This window comes from Pelobates fuscus, chromosome 2, assembly GCF_036172605.1.
Source record: "Pelobates fuscus isolate aPelFus1 chromosome 2, aPelFus1.pri, whole genome shotgun sequence".
NCBI classification, from domain to species: domain Eukaryota; kingdom Metazoa; phylum Chordata; class Amphibia; order Anura; family Pelobatidae; genus Pelobates; species Pelobates fuscus.
The window spans coordinates 406,449,192-406,463,364 of NC_086318.1; the positions used below are offsets into that span (position 1 = coordinate 406,449,192).

At 41.6% G+C, this 14,173-nt stretch overlaps 1 protein-coding gene across 1 annotated transcript in view; it reads left to right on the top strand.

The window, feature by feature from the left end:
• Positions 1 to 948: 948 nt before the first annotated feature.
• Positions 949 to 14,173, top strand: part of RHOQ (ras homolog family member Q) — a 36,331-nt gene continuing 23,106 nt past the window's right edge. Inside the window, exons 1-2 of the mRNA XM_063443919.1 lie at positions 949 to 2,047; positions 8,379 to 8,437. Coding sequence (XP_063299989.1) covers positions 1,906 to 2,047; positions 8,379 to 8,437 — 201 coding nt within the window. The 5' untranslated portion in view covers positions 949 to 1,905. The remainder of the gene's footprint in view (positions 2,048 to 8,378; positions 8,438 to 14,173) is intronic.

A 14,173-nucleotide genomic window follows, 5' to 3' on the forward strand; every position in this document is an offset into this window, starting at 1 on the left:
TTGTGTACAGTCATTTCTACTGTTATATGTGTGTCAGTGAAATTGTTAGTGAGCTAGTCTGCGTGCATGTATCAAAATAAGTGTATTTTATATATATATATATATATATATATATATACAGAGAAGTGTTAAAATATAAAATATAAAGCACTACGCGTGGATTAAAATGCATAGTGCTTTATATTTTATATTTTAACACTTCTCTGTTTGTTGTGTTTACAATAAAGTGTATTTTATATTTATTTGGTTCCTGATCTTAAAATTCTGATCCTGTATCCAGAAGGAACACACTAAGGAAATCAGATACACTTCATCAACATGAGAGTGTTGAAAATACCAACACCAGAGCCAACCTTAGGGCTCTTTAAGGTATCTCATATGCGGATACCACGTTATACAGTCTATGCTATGGTTTTTTAATGTTTCTTTTAATAGATTTCTCCATATCTACCCGTATTTCTGTGATTTGCAATAATCATTTGTGCGCTATCACCTTATTCTATACTTCGAGATTTTGTATGTATAAGTTTTTTTTTGTGACATAACACTTGGGTGACATTTTGCTGCACTGGTTGTTGTTTCTGTGGTGCCAATATATATTTACTAGTTTTGTTGTTATTATTCGATTATTAGTTATCCTTAGATACTATTTTATCTATCTGCTTTCCGGCATAAGGAATTAGGTAAATTACTTAACGGTTAAAATTTCAGAAAAGCATAGCACTGGAAATTATTCTCAAGCTAGGGACTACTTTTATAAACACTGGGCAGTTGGCAGCTACTGATAACCACTCACCCAGCCCGACCTTCCTTCTTTACAGCACTGGGTGCTTGCTGCATATTATCAGTAAGCATCAAGTATGCCAGTGACAGGTGGCATTTCTGTGCAGGGTCTGTGTAATCACAATATTCCTCAGTTGCTGCAAGAAGAGCTTTGGAGACGGTCCCTAAAGCGGTACATTAGCAGCCTGTCTTATCCCTACCCCCCAATCCAGGCTAGGCTGAGGCAGCAAAGCCGGAAAGTGCTGTGCCCTTAGAAGTTGGGGGAGGGGGTACTAAACACTTTTTCTTCTTTTTTTCCTGCTCATCCAAATATTATTTTAAGGAGAAAATCGGTTTGATGTGCAGCAAAGCTCAGAGAGAGAAGAGGAGAGCTCAGCCCAGCAGTGTGGATGTACTGACTGCACAAACTTCCCTTGCCAGTGCAACATTGTATCATTAGCACTCAGAGCAACATTCTATTACCTGCACCCAGAGCAACATTCTATTGCCTGCACTCAGAGCAACATTCTATTACTTGCACTCAGAGCAACATTGTATCATTAGCACTCAGAGCAACATTCTAATTCCCGCACTCAGAGCATCATTCTATTACTTGCACTCAGAGCAACATTGTATCATCAGCACTCAGAGCAACATTCTAATTCCTGTACTCAGAGCAACATTGTATCATCAGCACTCAGAGCAACATTGAATCATCAGCACTCAGAGCAACATTGTATCAGCTTCACTAAGAGCAACATTCTATTGCCTGCACTCAGAGAAACATTGTATCATCAGCACTCAGAGCAACATTCTATTATCAGCACTCATAGCAACATTGTATCAGCTTCACTAAGAGCAATATTCTATTGCCTGCACTCAGAGCAACATTGTGTCATCTGCACTCAGAGCAGCATTCTATTATCAGCACTCAGAGCAACATTGTATTATCTGAACTCAGAGCAACATTGTATCATCTGCAGGAGGAGACAGGACTCAGTGCAGCATTACCATCAGTAGGGGACACACGACTCACTCTGGGAAATGTCATGGGGGGCAGTGTGACCTGGATCTGGCAAGGGCCCTCACTTGGAAAGCCACCGATCAGTGGCCCCCCTTTAAGATGAGTAACCGCTTGGAAGCATGGCGAATGGGACTGGAAACAGTATGTTAAAATGCGTGGTGGTGGGTGATGGGGCGGTGGGGAAAACTTGTCTGCTCATGAGCTATGCCAATGATGCTTTCCCTGAGGAGTATGTACCTACCGTGTTTGACCACTATGCAGGTAAGTCACCCTTTCTAAGCAGTGTGGGTGAGGGGCAAAACCATGGCTATAGTTCCTAAAATGTGATGATCAATGGCTTCTATTGTGTGTTCCTAGGTGGGGAACTGGCTAGTCAGCTAGACTTCAAGGGCTTTCAAAAGTGTGGGCTATTCAGCTGCTGCAGAACCTCTTGGTACTTTTGAGTTGGCCCTGCTTGATGTACATGTCCTGACAAATCAGGGACTGGGATTGTTTACTAATCGAGTTATCTGTAGTTACCACATTGTTTCATGTCTGACCTTTAATAATTTGCAAAATGTAAGGATGATCTGACACTGAGTGATAATTTAGGGCACTTTGCCACCCAGCTTGGTCACCTGATAGTTATGGTTGCAGACATTTGTTTCCTAGAAATGGGCTGCTGACCCACTACTTTGCTTGACAATCCCAGTCACATAGACAATAGATCTCTTGTCTGACCAACACCTCCTTGTGTTTCCCTAGAAAGCACTGGACATAAGAATAATGGGCAGTTTATGGTACCACTTGGCTCTTGTCTTATCCATCTTTAACCCTCTGCTGCCAGTAAAGCCAGTGTTTATTTATCCATCCATGCTCTGCATTCTCATGCTTTGTACAATTAAAGAGAGAACTGGCCAGGATTCTATTTATGGCCTCTCTGAATCTTTCTACTTGTCTGACACGTGGTTTGCAGACCTATTGTTTGTTTTCTTCTACAAGAAGGGCCACCATCACTGCTATGGATCCAGATCCTGTTTTTTTAAAGCCCACTTTCCCTCCTGCATCCCATAAAGCCAGGTATCTCCCAGGGCTGCAGGTGGAACATTCAATGTCCCAGTGTGCTGGACAAGGCCAGTAAGGCAGTTTGCCAAAGTCCTGGCAGCAAGTTAAAGGTCAATCCAACTTCAGATTAGGCATATCACTGCATGTCTGACTGCCATCGCACAAACAGATCTTCTGTTAACTTGTTGCTTGCCAACTTAATTTTCTTTAAATCAAACAAAAAAGCATTTCAATTTGCAAATTTTCCAGAAGACTTAAGGAAAGAAATCATAGTTCAGCTATACATTTTGCCAAAAAATACTCAAGTGCAACTTTTTTTTTTTACACATTTGTTTATCTGCCATTCATCCAAATATTGTTAAAAACCCATCTGCTTACCGACACAATGTTACTATTTATGTTGATTATTCAATAAACAATGGTGTTTGCTCACCAGACAATGAATTGTTGTTGTCTAAATGACCAAATCAAGGCCAAAGTGATCTATCTGGAAATAGGATGAATGGGATATTTTCCAACTTGTTTATTCTAGACTGAATGTAGCAATCTGGCTGTTATTTCACTGTGTAGTGACAGGCTCCATAGAGCTGTTGGCTGTTTTTTGTTTTTTGTTATTTTATTATTTTTTTGTATTTTATTCTCCTTGTTGTCATCATTATGTCATTTGCCAGTAACCGATACAACCTTCATACAGATCTATTCTACTCTGGCTATTTTATTGTTTATGTCATGGAGTGCACTGTATCTGTTTAATGCTTTGTCAATGATTATTGCCCAATTCAAAGGACATACATAATCTCTAGAGTGATATAAATGTCACTGGATCTTACAAAGGCATAACACAAACATCACTAGCTCAGATCTATAGAGACCCTGGAGTGGTACCAAACTATGTTATAGAAAGATTGCAAGCTGAACATGTTTAATCCATTCCTTTAATGTTGTCATTGGTTTCGATTCAGGCCTTTATAAGTTATTTACCCTGCTGGGCTGCATTACAATAACTGTTCTAATATCTAAGAACCAACATTGCACTTCTTTAAGAACATATAACTCTTCATTGAGAGAATGTTAGTCAGTTAGTGGAACTGTCACTCAGAATATGATCGCCTGGAAGCTACATTTACTGTATAATAGAATAGGTTTAATGGTCTATCAACCAACAAAAAAGAACCTTCTTGTCAATTCTTGATGCGTCCAAGTAAGAACCACTTATCTTATGCCAGGAATATGGTATTTTCATGGTTAGATATCTTTCCGAAAATGAAGGAGGCTACATTTCTAATGTCTGATACCCCAGTTGCTTTGCACTCTCATGATGTATGCTGCTGGAGGTGGGTGATGGTATAAACACTTTACAGAAAGAGTCACTGTAACATGCTTGTTACTTAAAGTTAAATGTTCCATACTTGGACTGTTTGGTGAGCAAAATAGAGCTAAGACCGGTTTCCTGTAAAAGGAGTTTAATATTTAAAAAAAGGAAATTATTAAATCTCATTAGTACCCTCTACCCCATCCCACTTAGTTTGTATAACTCTAGGTGTGAAATTGTGACACTGTGACAGGTTTGTAAAATGTAAGAAGCAGAATTAGAGTGATACTGGGGAAGAGGTAACCACTGAGGGGTTAGACTTTGACCAATATTGGTTCCTGTGTGGGAGATTCTCGTTGATATGAATGGGAATAGATTTTCTGTAGAATCGAAAGTGACTCTAATTCTAGGCTCTTAAATACAAGTTATGGCTAAGTTCTAGAACTAAAACTCCTATGATGCTTTTCCAGATCATATATATAGGAACCTGTCATCCATATACAGTGTATCTGACAAACTTACCTTCCAGTAAAGGAGGCTTGTCCATTGGCACACGTAGGGCAGCCTCCTCTTTGTCCCATATTTGTTTCAATTAAAAAAAAAATCAAATCAAATGTATTGGCATAGATATGACTAATTCCGTCAAAATCTGGGTCTGTCATGATGATTAGTTTTGCAATATCCTACCCTCCTTTTATTAGAAGATGGAATTCTTACTGAGAGGCTGGAACTTTCTGCTTAAAACGTCTATATGTAGATCCCTCTGATATGTCTGGTCTGTTATAACAGAGTTTTTGATGTCATCCATTGGCTTTGCATTGAGTCATTAGATCCTGTGTACTCTAAAGACAGACCTGCATATTGGAGATGTGATTGGGTAACAGAATTAGGGGTAGTGTCAAACCTCTTTAAAGCGGTTGCTGGTTCCCAAAAACATGTAGCTATATAGGCTTATGGTGCTGAGTAGGGCATAACATCTCATTGAGTCAAGGGCTAAGCACATGGTGCAAAGTGGGGAGAGTCAAATTCTGTAGGTAGATTATAGCATCCCATCAACTTTAATCTTCAAAATCCGCAACTGCTTTCAGGTAAGTATTCCTACAGCAAATTGATAGAATAAATACATACATATGTATATATATATATGTAACTGACGGGTTCCACCACCTCATCCAATATGGAGACCACAGCTGTTGTCTGTACTGATATGTCAATGAGCTGTTGACATCCCAGTGAAGCCCAGGAGGGTAGAAAATGCTTATTAATTTATCAACAAAGCCCTTGCTAGTAATTTCTCTATCACAATGTTGATACTAGATATATGTCCCACGTTACTGCACTCGATTGGTAAAGCATTATGGGAGGTCTGTTTTTTTTAACATTAACCAACATTGGTTTACAGCACCCATTGACTTGAATTGCAGTATTGAAAAACTTGGGAAGGTGTCCTTTAAAGTTTACATTTTAAAAGTTTACATTTTCATAATTTTCCTCTTCATCTCTGACTCCCAAACACCATTCTCCCATTGATGTCTTCTAGGAAATTTAAAGTTCTCATTTGAGATGTACAAGTATTTGAACAAGGTGAGCAGGCACAGTAAGTGATTCCCTAATATGCAACATAACTCCTGCAATGGAAGGAGACTGATGTGAATGGTGTTAGCAAGCTGTGCATGCTCACAATGTAACAATATTTGGACAGCTAACTGGGGAAGACAGATTTGCTCATATGATGTCAGTGATAAGGGGGAGGAGTCTTGGTGCTAGAGATGTAGAGGAAATGCTGAAAAAAGTGAGGAATGTAAGCTGTGGCGTACACACAATCCATGGGGCCCTGGTGCGAAACTGATCCAAGGGCCTTCCCTCAACCCTTCCCTTCCCTCTCTCCCCCGATTCGTGGGCCCCCTCCCCCGACACATACATACAGATACACACACACACACAGACACATACATACACACAGACACATACACACATAGATACATACAGATACACGCACACAACCTCCGACAGACACATACATACAGACAGACACATACAGACACATACATAAACACACAGACAGACATACAGACAGACACACATACACACAGACACATATATACAGACACATACATACTGACACACACATACACACACACCCCCAACAGACATACACACAGACATATACATACACACACACAAACACACACACACATACAGAGACATATAGAGACATATACAGAGTCTCACATACAGAGACATATACATAAACACACAGACAGACATACAGACAGACACACATACACACAGACACATATATACAGACACATACATACTGACACACACATACACACACACCCCCAACAGACATACACACAGACATATACATACACACACACAAACACACACACACATACAGAGACACATACAGAGACATATACACACATACAGACACATACACACACACAAACACACATACATACACATACAAAGACACATACACAAACACATACACACAGAGACACATACACACAGACACACACATATACAAAATGTTTCCTGTTCCTACCTTTTGCAGGAGGGTGATTTTCCCTGGGGTCCAGTGGGGGCTCAGCCTGATGGGAGTCAGAGTTCCCACTCTGACTCCCTCTTTTGCTTCCTCCCGCGCATGCTCTGTGTGATTGCTGGGAGGAGTGATGGGCAGTCCCTATCTCCCAGTGTGTGATGTCATCCATCCATCTCCATCGGGTGGCCCTAACAGCATGGGCCTCCCGATGGGCCCTTTGGACGCAGAGGTCCTCAGGGCGGCCGGGCCCCCTGGAGTGACGGGCCCGGTCGCAGCTGCGACCCCTGCAACCGCGGTATGTATGCCACTGAATGTAAGTTATCAGAGACAGCTTCCTAGCACCATAACTGCTGCAATAAGATGTAGTGGTTATGATCCCCTTAAGGACACATGACATGTGTGACATGTCATGATTCCCTTTTATTCCAGAAGCTTGGTCCTTAAGGGGTTAAAGGATCACTACAGGGTCAGGAACACAAACATGTATTCCTGACTCTATAGTGTTAAACCCACCATCTAGCCCCCCTGGGCCCCTCATGCCTCCATAAATATTGTAAAAATCTCACTGTATTCAAGCCTGAAGCTGTAGATCTGCATGCTGTTAGACTCAGAAAAACAAGCAGTGTGCTGACATCATCAGAAGTGGTAGCCTGATCCAATCACAATGCTTCCCCATAGGCTGAGACTGACAAGGAGGCAGATCAGGGGCAGGGCCAGCATGATTCAATTACAGCCCTGGCCAATCAGCATCTCCTCATAGAGATGAATTGAATCAATGAATCTCTCTGAGGAAAGTTCAGTGTCTGCATGCAGAGGGAGGAGACACTGAATGTTTGGATGCATTTTAGGCAGCCATGACCCAGGAAGGATCTCTAACAGCCATCTGAGGAGTGGCCAGGGAAGTTATCACTAGGCTGTAATGTAAACACTGCATTTTCTCTGAAAAGACAGTGTTTACAGCAAAAAGCCTGGAGGTAATGATTCTACTCACCAGAACAAATTCAATAAGCTGTAGTTGTTCTGGTGACTATAGTGTCCCTTTAAGTTATTTGGTGAAGGTAAATGGGCGGCCATTAAAATATTTGGTTGATGAATTGTTCTGTATCACATTAGAAGCTTGTGAAGTGATACATCCAGAATGTTAGTTAAAATATTTAAATGCCAACGATTACAATTTAGGAGCCTTGATGTTTATTTCTGAATCTCTATGCCTCCTTGTAAATATTAGTCCCCATGTTTCTTTTTCAGTTTCCTATAAGCATCTGTAGTAATAAAATGTGTGAGGTTATCATTTTCCAGTAACTGTTTGGAAAGATCTCTGTGGCCTCCCCAGTGACGTGGTCATTGATCCCTGGTTTTTATTTAACAATTGAGTTGATAACTGGCTATTAAAATTCAGAGTAAAACAGCCACATGAGGTAAAAAATAAATAAAAAAAATCACTACTTTTCTACTTTTTTTTTTTTTTTTTTTTAGTATTTGTCAACTGCCTGGCTAATCTTCAGCCTTTAAATTTCTCTACATCCCCTCCTTATCTGACTCTCACTGGTGCAGTCACTGATCACCTGTTGAAGAAGCTACCTGCTTATGTTTGAGCAAGAGCCAATACCCTTAACGTCAGGTTTTGTCTAAAGTTTTAAGGTTTTAATCATGTGATTTTAATAGTTTTTTTGTTATTATTTGTGCAGTCAGCGTTACGGTCGGAGGCAGACAGTACCTTCTTGGACTCTATGACACTGCAGGACAAGTGAGTACAATTATTTGTTTCTATGTAGTTATGTGTTGTTGTTTTATTTTAATCTGCCTGGAGTTTTCATTCTGGTTCACAAACGCAGAGCGCGTTGGGGTTTAACCAGCACATCTGTCACCCAACTGCTCAGGTTTAATGGGATACTATAGTGCTAGGAATATAAAGCTGTATTCCTAGCACTATAGCTCCCTGGCACTCCCTCTCCCCCTCCCCCCCCCCCCCCCACCATTTCCTCAGTGCTCCACCCTCTCTGTTACCCGATGGGGGAGGGCGGGGGGGATGCTAAAGTGCAAGGGCCTTAGACCATCCCCTTCGGAAGCATTGCTACAATGCTTTTTCTATGGGGAATTGACTGACACTGGATGTCCTCATACAGAGCGTGAGAACATCCAGCATCAGTTAGGCAAACATTTGCCTAACCGCCTGGAGGTGCCTTTATTGGCTGTCTGATTAACAGTCACTAGAGGCAGTCATAACCCTGCAAGGGTTAAGGGGACAGGGAGACTGCACCCACCAAACCATTTCATTGAGCTAAAGTGGTCTAGGTGCCTATGGTGTCCCTTTAACATGCTCTTAACACTGAATTATTCTAAATTGAAACATTCAATGAAAATCAATGAATTTGTCCAAAAACTGAAATTCAGGCATTCACTAAAGGATCAGTTCAGAAAAAAAAGTACTATTTCTGTGTACTTGGTTTGGAACAAATAAGTATCCACTAAAAAAAAATACAAATATTCAGATATATATAATCAGACACTTCATATGAACAGCGTTGAATCTCAAAGGACATATTCAGATGCCCATTCAGAGATTCATGTTTACGTTTTCACTAAGCAAATCCATAGAAACTTGCAATATTTAGCCACTGGCTAATCAATTGAATATTCAGAATTCAGACCTGTTATTAATTTCAAGGAGGGGCATTGTGATAATAATGATAGGGGCTGGGTTCCGAGGGTTAAGAAAATAAATGGTGGACAGCCCTGTGAGATTATAATTGATAAGATATATAAATACATTATTAAACTTTGACATAGGTTAGCTATCATATGAATAAAAACAGGAGTATGTGACTGCGTGGTTGCATGTCCATGTTTGTGTTTGTCTGACTGTGTTTATGATTGTGCGTGTGACTCTGTGCCTATACATATATGTGACTGTGTCTGTGTGTCATTGCTATAGATGTTTGTGTATGTGATTGTGGTAAAGTATATGGGACTGGGACACATATTCTTAAAAGGCCTGGAGCGATCAAAAACCAAAATATACTGCCACATATTCCCACAGTCCCGTTATTAACCCGTCACTCTCTGCACAGGGGTGAGTAAGGAAGGAATGGACCACTGAGCAGGTCCCCCTAGGCACAAGGTGTAAGCCTCCTGTAGAATTAATTAAAACAGTTGATTAATCCCCACAATGCCTACGTTGACTGAAGAGAAGGGACTCTACCATGCAGTCCTTCCTAGCTTTTAGGGTTAAAATGGCTCGTGATCATTTGGGAATGCCAAAGTGATATCTGCGCTAATCACGATCCGTTTGGAGGTACCTTTGTCATGGAAAATTCTGTGAACAAGGCCTGGATTTTTGCCACTGAAGTGCCCTGAAATTCAGCTGAATTTGCAGCAAATCTGCAGTTTACTGAATAATCCTGACTGAGTTGTCTTTCAAAAACTGGTCTCCTAGGCATCTAACAAAAAGTATCACATTTGTGCACATTCCAGCAACGCCTCAGCAAAAAAAGAAAAGAAAATGGGAGTTTCCTCCCTTTCCACTTGCTGACTACACATGTTTAATATAAATAACCGCACCCTTCCTCCTCCATGTGCTGCTATGTGTCCAATTCTGTAATCTGAGCTCAATTAAACTTGGCTCCCAACCGCCGAGAAGAGAGCCGCAGAGCTGACCTGTTAAGATTTCGGATGAGATACTTAGTTATACTGCTGTTACTAGGATCAGATTGTATTGATGGGGTCAAAACAAGCCCGCTCTTCCAGACACCTCATCTTGGGTCGCTGTGTAACTTTCTGTTATGGCTACACGGTAACATAGTATTTCTCGATTATTCACTAAAACATAGTATTTCACGATTATTCACTAAAGGGACTATTCCAAGTGAATTTCCAATTTAGGGCCAGAGAGGCTGGCTAAGAGAATTGTTCCATTTCGTCTACTTTTACCTTGAAATTGACTTTGATTTCCACTTTAGTGACCAGCCCGGTAAATCTTTCAGAGTGTGACACACTATCTCGGCTATTTACTAAACTGAGAACTATCAGGGACTGAAAGTGAATTTCAAATGTAAGGCCAAAGTAGCCGCCCTGGAAGCATAGTTGAATTGGAGATTTTGAATTCCTGGCAAATTTAACTTTTGTAAATAACCCTCTGTGGGTCTTTCAATTGTTACTGAAAATGATAGTGTTTAACCCCTCAGAGACCAATGACAGAATCCTAACAATCTAATCTTTATTAATCCCATATCAAGATGGAATTCGGTGGCAGCAGGTCTGTATTAGGGATCAACTGATTATCGGTAATACCGATAATGAGGTGGGCTGATGCGTCCAGCACAAGCGGCCGCCTTAGGGCGCACCGGCCCGGGGGACGCTAGATTGGAGTGACCAGCAGGAGGTGGGCGCACAGCCAGGTGTAGCGTGGCCAAGCGGAGCAGTGCGCACCATTTTACAGGAACTTATGTTTCCTGTACCCGGCCAAACTGAAAGGAGGTGCTCAATGAGAGAGCACTTCCTGTCAGTCTGGCCGGGTACAGGAGACTGAATCTGAATCTCCTGTACCGCGGGAGACAAGACAGGGGGAAGTTACACTTTGGGAGAGGGGAGGAAGGGAGAGGAAAGAACTCTATGGGACAGGGGAGGGGGGTGGGAGAACACTATGGGACTGGGAGGGAGGGGGGGGGAAGAACACTATGGGACAGTGGAGGGAGGGGGAAAGAAAGAACACCATGGGACAGGGGAGGGGGAAATAAAGAACACTATTGGACAGGGGAGGGAGGGGGAAAGAAAGAACACTATGGGAAAGGGGAGAGAGGGGAGAGGGGAGAGGAAATAACACTATGGGACAGGGGAGAGAGGGGAGAGGAAAGAACGCTATGGTACAGGGGATGGAGGGGGAGGAAAGAACACTATGGGACAGGGGAGGGTGGTAGGAAAGAACACTAGGGGACAGGGGAGGGGAGGAAAGAACACTATGGGGAGGGGGAGGAAAAACATTATGGGACAGGGAAGAGGGGGAGGGGCAGGAAATAATACTATGTGGCCAGGGAGGGGTGCACGTAAGAACCCTAAGGGATGGCGGGGGGAGGGGGGGCAGGAAAGAGCACGATGGGACAGGGGACGGGTTGGGAGGAAAGAACACTATGGGACAGGGGAGGGGAGAACTCTATGGTTTAGGGGGGAAAGAACACTATGGGGGGAGAACACTATGGGGCAGGAGAGGGCGGGAGAGAGAAGAACATTAAGGGAGTACACTAAGGTACAGGGAAGGGAAAAGGAACACTGGGATGGGGGGCACTAAAAGATAAGGGAGAGGAACATTAAGGGGTATGGGGGGGGGGGTGAGTTTCTCCTGCACATATTTATACACAAACACACTGCATCCACTACACAAACACACTGCACCCACTACCCACACTGCATCCACTGCACAAACACACACACACACACACACACTGCATTTAGTAATCAAATACTCTCACTGCAACCACTACACACACATATAAATATTCTTGAAAACATAAAAAAAAAAAAATCTGACTGGCATGTATATTTTGTGCATTTACCACTTAATAAAACAAAGATTTGCAAAAACGTTTTTTTTCTCACGGTAAATGTACTGAATATTGGAAAGCTATCGGCCTGAAAGTTCACAGATTATCGGTATCGGTATCGGCTCTAAAAAAATCAATATTGGTTGATCCCTAGTCTGTATATTATTAATCAAAGGGACACTATAGTCACCAAAACAACGTTAGATAATGAAGCAGTTTTAATGTATAGATCATGTCTTTGCAGTGTCATTGCTCAATTATCTGCCATTTAGGAGTAAAATCACTTTGTTAATGCAGCCCTAGTCACACCTCCCTGTATGTGACTTACACAGCCTAATAAACACTTGTAAAGAGTCATCTAATGTTTACATTTCCTTTATGGCAGATTCTGTTTAATTTAGAATTTCGTATCTCCCGCTCTGTTAATAGCCTGCATGAGCCTCCTGTATGTGATTAAAGTTCAATTTACAGAGCAGGAGATAAAAAAGATTAAAGTAAGTTACACCTGTTTGAAAATGAAACCATTTTGTTTTCATGCAGGCTCTGTCAATCAGAGACAAAAGTGACTTAACTCCTAAATGACAGTGAACTGAGCAGTGAAACTTCAGAGACACAAAAAGCGCTTCATTAAGCTAAAGTTGTTTTGGTGACTATAGTGTCAATTTAAGCAGGGCAATTCCTGCTGTCACACAGCCTTTAGTAACCTGCTCACATGAAATGTAATTGGTCCTTAAATATCAAATTTTAACCCCTTAAGGACCAAACTTCTGGAATAAAAGGGAATCATGACATGTCACACATGTCATGTGTCCTTAAGGGGTTAAACTGCCCATGTCTCTGACATTATGGGAGCGCCCCTAATACAAAGAGAGCCAGAACAGTATCCATTCCATCACTGACAAGAATATTTATTAAAGTGAGCGTTGAAAGTGGATTTCAAATTTAAAGCTAGAATGACCAAATTGAAAGCATAGCTGTCTTAGAAAATATGTTCCGTTTAGCTATTTTTGCCTTTAATGTAAAATTCCCACTTTGGTAAATAACGTGTAAAATGATCAGTATATCTTGCTGATGCCTCTCTTCTTTCTTAGTAAGTGCGGTTCTCATAGAATTCTACAAGAAAGCTATATACACCCTGTAGACCAAATCAAAGCATGCGAACTCCATGGATACAAAGCCATTCCCATAAATAATGTCTAATTTACCTAAATTTTATGTTCTTCCAGATACCAGCTGTGGAAAACCTCCCACGAGTCTGCCCAACTCTGCATAGAAACAGTAAAATGTGCAAATGAGGTACAAAGCGTGAGCAGTAAATTGAGGATTTTCAGCCGCCTAAATCACCTGTATTCCATAAATACGGCTACAATTTGGCAGCCATCAATATTTCATGCATTCCTTGCCCTGACGGAACTTAATCACCTTATGGTGACAGGTGCCAAATTGTAACCAAGCTTATGGTTAAAGAAGATTTTAACTGCTGAAAGAGCTTCAATTTTGTGGTTGTGCTGTTGTACATTTGTACACGTTTCTGCTCACACCATAGAAAACCCAAAACCGGAGAGGTTCTATGAGAAAATAACTGCTTTTGTTGTCGCAATGTTAGAAGCAGGAGATATGGAGGGATTGGGGAAGCTAGAGGTTTTTCTCTTGTGTTTATTTTCTTTATTTACTTTGTTATAGTGGCTACAAACACCTGACCGCTTCCACTCCCGTTATAGTTTGACATTGTTGGCATTGGAGTCTATATAAAAAAATACTAGTATAGTTCCAAGGTGAAGCCCAGCTACAGGAAGGAGTTACGGCAAGAGCTGGCTGGCTGTCCACCTTAGTGTTCCACAGGAGGTGGCTGGCTGGGGGAGAATGGAGGCAGAGGCTGCTATCTAATTAGGCAATTTTGGCAGCCGCCTAAGGCCTCGCCCGGATGGGGGCCTCGCGGCCGCCTA